This window comes from Sinohyriopsis cumingii, chromosome 1 (genome assembly GCF_028554795.1).
Source record: "Sinohyriopsis cumingii isolate HCF-2022 chromosome 1, ASM2855479v2, whole genome shotgun sequence".
In the NCBI taxonomy this organism is placed as follows: domain Eukaryota; kingdom Metazoa; phylum Mollusca; class Bivalvia; order Unionida; family Unionidae; genus Sinohyriopsis; species Sinohyriopsis cumingii.
The window spans coordinates 57,159,176-57,171,367 of record NC_142961.1 but is presented as its reverse complement, the minus strand read 5'-3'; the positions used below and the strand labels follow the sequence as shown (position 1 = coordinate 57,171,367).

The following is a 12,192-nucleotide window of genomic DNA, read 5'->3' as shown; positions in this document are numbered from 1 at the left end:
TAACTTTGAATTAAGGTCGGGAACTAGGTTAGCTTTAAGTGTTTACAAAATGAACAGTCAAGCTTAAACTTTTTTCTGGAAAAGTATTGAGTTCCTAGTAAACAAAACTACATTATTTTGACATATAATGAAATTAAAAAATGAAAAAGATTTTAAAACTTACAAACAATTAAATCAGATATAAATTAAATCAAATATACATAACATTGAGAATGCATATGACTACTACACCATTTCAATCAGATGACAAGTGGGTATGTGTTTTCTGGCCGCCAGAGAGTACTTGTGCTTTTCCTTTCTTGAATACATCTTATTAAAATATATAGCTGAGAATACAAGGCTGCTGTTGTCCAACGTTTGCACGTTGATAAAAACTGACTTATACTGGAAAAGGCCCTTTGAAAGTTTCACCAACCCAACCAATGGTCTCCCTAGTACCAGACATCGGGCCATGTTATTTTGTAACCACTGTATATGTTAAATTGAAGGGGGACAGAGTTAGAGATAACTGAGAAATGCTGTTTTGCTATAGAATTCTAGGTTCCTTATTGGAAGTTTGCATCTTGAGAGAAGAAGAGTTTATCAGTAGTTTACAACAAAATCTTCCTTGCAATCAGGAGTTCATGTTAAAAAAGGCAGGGATTTTACTTGGATAATTTTGGAGAGAGAGAGCCAAGTCCACTATTTTGGGTATAAAAATTGATCTGTTGAAAATGTATTTTCAGGAATGACTAGTGAACTTTTCATGGTCATTTGTTGAAATTCGGAAATCTGCATGATTTTTTAAAGTATTTTGCATTTGATTTATGGCCAGATTCAATTGGGATTCAAATCTTTATCTGGCCTCATGAAGATCCCACAATCAATATCCTAAATGCCATAATTATTTTCCCTTACAATAGAATTACTTGGAACGCATTAAAAAAATCTCAGTTTAATAATAATAAGACATGATAGGAAAGTCATATATATTTAACCCAACATACAAGTTTAACTCGAGTCTCGGATTCAGCCAATGTGGGTGTGTGAGAAAGCATGCCAGTAGCTGCTCGTGGGTCGGTGGTTCATTCCGGGGTTTTCCCAGGTTCTTCCTCCACCATTAATACTGGCTGCCATGTATAGCCTATCATGTGCTGAAAAATGGCATTAAAGCCCACAACAACAACAACAAGACAAGTTTAACCCTGGGCTTTAGGGACTTATACCATATCTGTAAATATGTTCAAACTGCAGAAGAAATCTTGTTAAATTCAGAGGCAGTCAGGTACAGTATTAGTCTTTTAATACTCTTTGGACAAGATTTAGTAGTTTTCAGGGCGACATGTAAAAAATCTGGGTGAAATTTAAACATCCCAAACGTTTTTTTTGCTCTGGTTGTCCCATGATGGTCCCAGGAATGTGAAATAATAATCACCAAAATTGTATTAAGCCTACATTTTTATAAATTCGTTGGTCTGCAGATATCTATAAAAAATTATATTTTTACCTTAATAGTAACTTGAATATGTGAGTAATACAGATGTGTAAATCACACAAAATTCAAGTGAGATTTGTTGAATTTATTTACATTTTTGAAAAACATTTACATGAAAATGTTATTGTACATTATTAAAACAAAAAGGAACAAAGTACGTTTAAACTGTCATTTCAATGACTTGTGTCAGTGCACAGTGACTACACTGTTTTTGATAATTTTTATTTTGTTTTCAAGAGCGATTGAGTGCATTGTTGAAAAAGTTGTTTGAGAACCATGTATCAGGAGATGTGAATGAGGAGCTTGTAAAAGCAGCTGCCAATGGCGATAGTGTTAAAGTAGAAGAACTTTTACAACGTGGAGATGTGGATGTAAGTCTATACTGTACTTAAACGTTTTGTATATTTTGCTACATTAATGTTATATAACATATATAGTTTATCATACTTTTAAAAATGAGGCAGTTATCTGTTTATTATTTGGAATTGTGTTCCATATATGACTGACATAATAATACAACCTGCCACTTAATGCCAGCAGCTAACATTTTTCTGGGAAATTTCATATTCATTCACCTCTTGATCCATGTTGATCTTGTTTGTATAGATTCAGAGCACTACTGTTCAAAAATATTTGAATGCACATTATAATTCTGATGAGTGAAAATAATTGTCATTGTGTAAGAATTTAACAGCATTTAAAAGTGTTAATTTTTTGTGGTGAAAACAGCAATTGAATTTGTTGTATATATTATTTTATTCATTGTAATTTATGACTTTTTCCCATGCATTGCTGTTTGCAATGGTGCTTTATTGGGTATGATGCCAATATTAAGTTTTGGAGTTATCCCTGTATCACAGACTTTCTGACTTGTTGTTACTGAGCTACTGAGCTATCTGTGTATTTATCTCGAGGACTGCTCAACTCCCCAAGACTAGATCACAGTTATCCCATTTTTCACACCTCAGACAACTGCATTTCTCCTTCAGATATGTTCTCTGATCACATTAAAGTTAGGAAAATAAGATTTCCACCTCCTGAATCCAGCCATCTCAAGAAGACAGAAATTGTCTTGTAGACAAGATCTGAAAACCTTAGCACCATTTCGGTGCAAAACGGAAAAATTTTGATAGACATACCTTTCTACTTACCAATCAGATCATCACTGTCTAGAAGAAAGCATCAGAATCTGAGTGTTAACTGATCCAGATTACTCCCCTCATGGCTCACCTATTTTAATTTAGTGGTAGAGATTTACAGGATAGCCCTACCAATTCATGATAGGTTGGAACAGCTATGGGCAGTCATGGGGAATCAGTCCTTTGTCTTGAAATTGTTGTGTTCTCAGGATCCTTTATTCCTGTGGTGTCTTTGTGATACCATCAAATCTCTGAAAATATTAGACATTACAAAATCGTTATGCATTATGTTAGGAAAGAAATAATCATACCCATCAAGTGTGAGTAGTCAGAGATAAAACACCATTTTTGAGGGAGTAAAGGATATTTTTAACAGAAACCCCCACAAGGCTAAGACAGAAGTTGTGTATCCGGGAAAATTCACACCTAATAGGTGTGATTTATTTCATAAGCTTTTACAAGAGTGTGAATAGAATCATTAGTACCTAGAGTGTGGAAAATGAGTTAACTGCATATAGTTTTGTAGCTCAGTTTTGGGGGCATTTGCATTTTCAGTCATAAACAACATGTTGGCATTCATCTTTTGAAGTGGTACTTACTGGTATATTGAGTAGGCTTCAGCGGATAAATTTTCATTTGTTTACTTTGAAATTGCCTTTTGAGATTTTTTTGTTACAAATATAATTTTTAAAAATGATTAAATAAAAGCCAAATTTTTGGATATCAGTCTTGTTATCCCCATGCTTTCAAAGAAGTGCTTGTATGGAATGTATGTGTGTGATGTCCTTGAACTTTTACGTTGTCAAAGCCAGACACATGAAAACTAGAGTCAATGATAGTGTTATGGTTGTAGATTGTGCCATAACCTTGTATGTTGCTGGAAGTGATGTTTTTTAATATATAAAGTTCAAATAACTCCAAAATTGATTATTTAAACTGTCAGACTGTGACCACTGTTTCATGCCCTGCGATAGTTTCCTACCCCTAGGAAATCAGTTCCTGGGTCACAGTATAAAATCTGTTTAGAGCCCTATGCTATTGTTTTATCTACGCTTACTGGGTATGATAAGACATATTTATATATGCAGCTGACATTTATACCTGGATCCATCCTTACCCCAATGAACTTAGTTTATTAGTCATAACTTGGAGACTATTGACATTCCTACCCTATAATGAAATATGCATGTACTGGACATGAAAAGACAAATGAATACATGCAGCTAACGTTCTCCCCAGAGTGCATCCTTATTTGTGAATAACTTGGAGACTACTGAGATCCCTACCCTATACTTACTGAACCTGAAAAGATAGAATGCACATATCCTTCTTAACCTTGCCATAGGGGTAGTCCTTAACAAGAAAGACTCAACCAAGAGGCTCAAACTTTGGGCTATAGGTTGCAATGGGGAATCATGGGAATGCATGTTTTATAAACACAGGTTTGATGACATTAATGATGATTTTATTGATACAGAATGATTTTCTGTTATAGAGGACATTTCTAGCATTACAACCATCATTTATGCCTCAGAACCCTCAAAAAATAGAAAACAGTTATTCCCAGTTAAACTAATTAAAAAAAATTGTGGGGAATAAATTTTTATGGAGCACTATAATATTGCAATGACAATAAATTTTCATACACTTATTCACTGATTTTTTCTGCCCCCATATTTTTATGTGCATCCAGAAGGTAAGCATGCTACATTCATACTGTTAAACCAGAATTATACTTGGAGGGTTTAAAAACAAATTGTGGTTAATGAGCGTACATGAATTTAAATCCACTTAAAAAAATAGTATTGTCTGTTGGGTTGTAAGGTGAACAGACTGAGCCCTTGACATTTTTCAGCTTCTTATCATATATTTTCCTCCAAGCCACAAAACTGTTTCCAAGCTAATATTTCTGATTTTACAGTATTTATTAAAATAATAATTTATATTTTGCTGATTAAGACGAGAGCCAATTGAGTTTTGGTATGGCCCAGTGTCTCTTATGAATTATCTGCCCATTAGCACTGACTTGTGAGCACTAATGGATTCATCAACCCATCAGCACTGACTTGTAAATGCTCTTGTGCATCATCCACCCATTAGCGCTGACTTGTGAAAACTGTAATGCATCATTCTCCCATTAGCACTGACTTGTAAACACTCCAGTGAATCATCTGCCCATTAGCACTGACTTGTGAACACTAATGGCTTCATCCACCCATTAGTGCTGACTTGTGAGCACTAATGGCTTCATCCACCCATTAGCACTGACTTGTGAACACTAATGGCTTCATCCACCCATTAGTACTGACTTGTGAACACTAATGGCTTCATCCACCCATTAGCACTGACTTGTGAACACTAATGGCTTCATCCACCCATTAGTACTGACTTGTGAACACTAATGGCTTCATCCACCCATTAGCACTGACTTGTGAACACTAATGGCTTCATCCACCCATTAGCACTGACTTGTGAACACTAATGGCTTCATCCACCCATTAGCACTGACTTGTGAAAACTGTAATGCATCATTCGCCCATTAGCACTGACTTGTAAGCACTCTAGTGAATCATCTGCCCATTTGCGCTGACTTGTAAACACTGTAGTGCATCATCCTCTAATTAGTGCTAACTTGTGAATACTCTAATGCATCATCCACCCATTAGCACTGACCTGTGAACACTAGTGCATCATCTTCCCATTAGTGCTGACTTGTGAAAACTGTAGTGCATCATTTTCCCATTAGCACTGACTTGTGAATACTCTAGTGCATCATCCACCTATTAGCACTGACTTGTGAACACTAGTGCATCATCTGCCCATTAGCACTGACTTCTGAACACTAGTGCATCAACTAACCATTAGTGCTGACTTGTGTACATTCTAGTGCATCATCCACTCAAACACTTTTATCTTGTATGAATTCAGTTATGAGCAACATTTACACATTCTAATTACACCTTGTAGTGATTGGCTCAAGATTGTGACTCAGACTGTGATCAGACTGACTGATTAAACATAATTCAGTATTTTGAGTATTTTCAAGAGCAACATCTGTGTATAGGATTGGCTGAGTGTGTGGACACTCTAGAGGCTTAATTTTTTTAAAAACAGATTTTGGTTGGTCTTGGTATATATACTTATTCATTGAGGTCTTGGATCAGTTTGATTATGAATTGCATTTACACATTAGTAAGGCACTTACACATTCATTAAGCTTTCTTGCCTGTGATAGACTGAGCATGTGAGTACATGAGAGTCTTTCAGGGTGACATTAGTCATGACTTTGATAATGGGAAGCACCATCTGTACATTTACTTTAAATATGGTACAGTTATGTGAACTCAAGATATATATATATATATATATATATATATATATATATATATATATATATATATATATACACACACATATTTATATATACCATACATATTTATATATCAATTTATGTTATGCATATTTTTGCATTTATGCATTATGTATAAATATATACCATACATACATACATACATACATACATACATACATACATACATACATACATACATACATACATACATACATACATATATATGTTATGCATATTTTTGGTTCAAATTTGCATGTTCTGTCAAAACTACTTGTATCAACTATGCAAACCTGTTTTGGGAAATATAAAAGATCAATTGTATTATTTTCTGTTCACTAATTGCCATTGAAGCAGCTGAAAATTACCAGGGAATCAATTTTCCATTGCACCAGATATTGAGACAGTTTTGCAAACATTTCTGTCTGAACTTTTGAAGGTACTTAATGATGATGAACATTTTGGCTTGTCTTCTAAATGATTCATCAGATTAGAATTCTTACAAACAAGTAGCCAATCAGAATAGGGGTCAGTTGTCAGTGTTGAAAATGTCAGCTGCTTGCAGACAAATAGTAAATAATATCCTCTGATTTCTTTCTGAATCTTCTCTGCCATTGCTTCTGCTACAGACAAAATAATGAAACCTATCATTTATTAAAGCTTGAATTAAAATGTATGCAGGGTGCAACTGGAAACTATTTTCTTTCTTTGTTATCATTTTTGTTGTGAATATAGCAACAATTACTACTTTATGGGAACTACCTACCAAGTTACACCTTTTATAGGTGAAGTGGTTCAGAAGAAAAATATGATTGGATTAAAATATAAACATGCTAATTTTAATTTTTAGAAATTAAAGTAGTTAATATGAATTAAATTGATGCTTATACAGTGTTATGGTGTTTGGCTGAAATGACATTTTCATAAATACCATAATTTGTTGATATGGGGGATCACTTAAGTGGTTGGAGTGTCCTGCTCAAATGCCAGAGGTTATGGGTACTTGCAGATGTCTTGCTTTGCATTTAGAAGTTAGTGTTAGGACTGGTTGGTCTGCTGTCAGGATAATGTGACACATGTTTGCAGCATAATGCCCAGTGCTAGACATCACTATAAACTGCCACACTGCCGACATCATATCAATATGACTGAAAAATTGTTAAAGCTATGTTAAAAATTCAAATCACACAAACACTTATAGACTGGGGAAGGGGTACTGTTGTTTGTACAGAAGGATAACTTTTCATTGCGTATTTAAAAATAAGTTTTATAGTATACAAAATATACAGCCAGCATGTGCATCTATTCACAATTTTGTGAATCTTAATTATTGTACTGAAATATTGTTTTAATATGGAAAAAATTGTTTTTGTTTAAATTTATACTTTTTATTAAAATAAAAATTAAGGATCATTTTCTTCCTAAATACTGTTAAATTCATACTACATGTATTAGAATGAAATTATGTTTTATAACAATGCTCTGTTTTCTTAACTTGAAAGAATGTATGCAATTTTCCTGGCACCAAGTGGAACCATCAGGTAACACAATACACCCTGATGGAGCTTGTTTAGTGATCCATGTTCATTTATTACATCAGTTCAACATGCTGACATATCACAAAGCCAGACAACATACAACAAAGGTTGATACAGGATCAAAGTTTAGTCAGATTAAATTATTTTGTTTGATATGTTTTCGAAGCCATTAATAGAGTAAAATGAAAAGGTAGTACCTGCATATCTGTGCTCTTCCGAATTGTGTGTCAGCAGTAGCTACCAGTTATTGCTGCCAGAGGTTTTGAAGTCTGATGAGTATAAAAAATTTGCTGCAGATTATGACTTTAGAAATGACCAGTATTTTACTTTTTTAACAAATAATGATCTGGAGTTCTGGTTTTCAAATAGTCCTCATTTTGTATGCTGTGTAATAAATTAGTTTTTATATAGAAAACTCCTCTCTTTGTCACATTCTGCTTGTTTATAGCACTTTTATAATGCCAAGGGATTCAGTTCTAATAATTTCACTTTGCAACAATCAGTGTATAGTTCATACTACAGACATTTTTTAAACATTTACCTTTAGTTGGCATCATATATAGTTACTGTTGTGTTTGATGTACCATAACATGCTACATACATACATACATACATACATACATACATACATACATACACACACACACACACACACACATTCCTGTATTCTAATACAGCTTCGGTGGCCTAGTGGTTAGAGTGTCTGTCTCAGAAGTGGGAGGTCATGGGTTCGATCCCCAGCCAAGTCATACCAAAGACTTACAAAAATGGTACTAACAGCTGCCTTGCTTAATGCTTAGCATTAAGAGCTTAGTGTTAGGACTGGTCAGCCTGGTGTCTGGATAATGTGACTGGGGTGGAGATCATGCTACATGTCTGCGGCATGATGCCCCAGTGCTGGACGTCACTATAAACTACCACACTACAGACATTGTAGCAAAATGACTGAAACATTGTTAAAGCTACATTAAAAATCCTAATCACACACACACACACACACACACATATATATATGCATGCATGCATGGTACTTGACATGAAATTACGTGTCCTTTTGCCTGTTAAAAGAGAGCATGGTATGTAACCTGTTATGAGGAATCACAGGTTTTGGGGTTAGGTAGAATTCATCCCCTTGTTGAATTTTATTTTGGTTTGCTGGTTTTTAATGGCACTTACAACACAATATTGGCTATATCATGCCAAGGAGATAAATAATAATTTTAGAATACAAGATTCATATTTTACAGTGGAACAAGTTATAAAAATTAACAAAAATTCTTGATTTTGCTTAAATAGAAATATATTTCTTCAAAAACTATGTATATATTTGTAGATTTATTTGCATAGAATTATTACTGAAAACTTGACCATATTTGAAATTCACAATATTTTGAAGCAAGCTGCTTTTTGGTTAAAAAGAGTTTGTCATACGATTGTATCACCATATTAAAGTGACTTAACTATTTTTCATTTATATAATTTCACATTGATTGTGCATTATTTTATGACATTTTGCATATTCTTTTTCAATACTCACAAATTAATTTAAATTCATATTTTGTATTTTTAGCTTCTAATAATAGCATAACTTTTTTCCTGAAACACCACCAGACTTAATTACAATGGACAAAGAAACCATAACTTTTTTCCTGAAATACCACCAGACTTAATTACAATGGACAAAGAAACCATGGATTTGTAAAAGCATCCTGAGAAATATAGCATTTGATTTAGACTGATCCAGTGGTGGGAAACTGAACCTGCACCCTTCTGATCAAAAGTCCAGTGCTTAAACATGGAGCCACTATGATTCTCCTGGATGGGAATCTCATTAGTTTCCAGGTTGTGACCCCAAGGGTTAGGCCTCAGTTGATAAGGACAGACTTGGATATCCATGATGGCTACATAAATTAACTTCCCTTATAATGCAGAGTAGACCGATATATATTTCAAGGATGCAGCTATGAACAATTTCTAAATTATGACACAGTGGCTAGCCCCAGGGGCAGGGTTGATTCCAATTTCCAGTGTTCATTATGTAAATGTTATGACCTTATTACATAGAGAAAGTTTATATATTGTTATTGGGTGGTGATTTCAATCAATGCCAGGTTATGTCCCAGTGGCTGGACCCCAGGAGATTGGGATAGACACAGGGCATGACCCAGGGACAAAGTTTATTTCAATATTTATTAACTGTCTCCTTATGCAATGTTCACCAAGGATAAATGCATGCAACATAGCAAATGGGTATTGAATTCTATAAAATATGTTCAGTTTTGGTCCATTGGTGGTTATTGTTAATGTTGTAGTTGATGTTGGCTGTTTTATATCTGCTGACATTAATTTTATATATGCTCTCAAACTGCAAAACAAAACGTTGGGAACAAATTCGTATACATAGTCATTAGAATACCGTTTCATTACCTGCAGAAAAACTGAGGCCAGGGGTTGTCTCCACTTTCAGATTGTCCATTAGTTCTTCATTCATTGATCATGTATGTAAGTTCAGATTAACAAAATTGCTCAAGAGTGTTAACTTTCCATTTGAACTGTTTGCTTTGGACAGGAATCACATGTTTCCGGCCAAAGTAAATATTGCCTAACTAACGAGTTAACTTCATGTTTTGCGATCCAGTAATGAAAAATCCATCAAACCAAGACTCATATCTAGGTACCTTGAAATTTAATATGTAACATATAGATGAAGTAAATTTTCAAAATGATGAAAGAACTTCTGAATATATTTGTTTTCATTTGTCTGCAACAAGTATGCAACTGGACCTATTTTGTAGAAAATCAATTTGAAGAGGAACATTATGGAAGTAGTCTTCCAAATAAAAGATTCATAAATCTAAGATTAAATTAATGAAAATTTCTTCCCATCTAGTTTAACAAAACATTCATCATTTTAATAAAAAAAGCATTATCAGTATGATAAAGAGTGACATTTTTGGTACACTCACATTTTTTATAACTCGGACTTGAGTAATGATGCAAGGTTGTTGATTACAACAGTCCCCCTCCCCTATTCTTGTTGCAATCCAATGGATACTGTAGCCAGATACTAACAGAGACAGATATTGTCTAGAAAGAAATCATATAAAAATTTTTCAGTGGTAGCAAAGCTTGGTCAGGCATGCTCAGGGTGAAATGCTTTTCAACTGAACCTGAACATGTGGACAGTGGATTTTTGAAATATTGCTGTTGAAGCATTTACTTTTATCTTTTGAGATTCACTTATTAACATATTTTTTCAGATATTTTAAAGAGAATATCACAAATAAGGAGACAGCAAACTAAACTAACAGCTATTCAGTCCATTGATGGGCATGATTAGATATAGAAACATGCTCTTTTTGGAAAGACAGCATAACTGACACTGTACTCATGCAAGCATTGGTCATGGTATTTCTTTGTACAGAGGATAATGTTAAAGAAAAGAAGCTTGTACAGCTGTCAGTTTTGCCTGTTAAGAATTTTGTACAAAATTAGAACTGAGGAAGTTGTGTTAAAAATTAGAGAACTATCTGAAATTTTTTGACTGAATTGAGTTGGTTTTTTTTTAAAGTTAGTTCATGCAAGGAAGGCGTGTTGCCCAGTCTATCATATTTTTATGGAGTGTTTTAATATCAACAGAAATTGATTCCCTCATTGGTAAAAAGTATTTATATACTAGTTATTTTTTAATGTTAAAACAAGCAGCGTTTTCATTTCTGCAGGTTCTCCATTTTGAATGTTCCCATGTATATTTCTGTCTGTTTCAAAATATTTGCATTTCCATTTGTTCAAACCAGTAAGTTTATTGTTGTCATTGTAACTTATCATGAAGCAAATTCATTGCAGCTAGGACATTTCACTTGTTAATTTAAAAACACTATATAATATTTCAAATACCAGTTCTACATTCTTATATATACTTGTATGTTTTTGTGGATTTTTTCTTTCAAACATGGTACAATATACCAGTGAAATGCATGATGGATGCCTGTTTCATTTATGTATAATTTACATAGCAGTATTACAGTATACATTTTCAAATCACTATGTTGAATATTTGTTCAGTTTTTTGCACCTTGTTTTTCAGAACTGATTCCTTCAATTGATGTTATCATATATATATATATATATATACACACACACACATAATCGTCTAATAAAGAAGTGATGTTAACATTAATAGACATTGTAGCAACTTTGTTTTCGAAGAATCTCTTTCCCCTCCACAGTTTCAATATGTCAGTAAATTTGCATTGACATTATATCAGTAAATTTGCATCAACATGATTAAATACTTGGGCCTCTTGTTTCTTTGAAATCAGGCTAATGGAGTATTTGCTGGTCATACTGCTCTCCAGGCAGCCTCACAGAATGGACACATTGATGTCATCAAAGTCCTCATGAAGTATGATGTAGACATGGAAGTCGAGGTAAAACAGACATTCTTTGCTCTTTGATAAATGTGAATATTGTGCTATAAGGCATGGAAAAATCCTTAATTGTTCAACTTACTTAGAAGGGAGATTTACAGTTAAACTGCCAGAAATCTGGATTTGTTCATATACATTTTATATTAATGTATGGACAAGTACTAGCATGTTGTACACCACTCCCTCGATAACTCGTACCCTGATAGCATGCGAACCTGCTTATAACACGGGGTCTGGCATATATCCCATTTTAAAACCAGAA

General features: G+C 33.9%; 1 protein-coding gene across 1 annotated transcript in view; it reads left to right on the top strand.

The window, feature by feature from the left end:
* The window catches only part of LOC149806917 (E3 ubiquitin-protein ligase MIB1-like), a 201,240-nt gene that overhangs the window by 44,115 nt on the left and 144,933 nt on the right, over positions 1-12,192 (top strand). The window contains exons 10-11 of the mRNA XM_089959672.1: positions 1,712-1,845; positions 11,823-11,930. Of these exons, the coding sequence (XP_089815798.1) occupies positions 1,712-1,845; positions 11,823-11,930 (242 nt within the window). The remainder of the gene's footprint in view (positions 1-1,711; positions 1,846-11,822; positions 11,931-12,192) is intronic.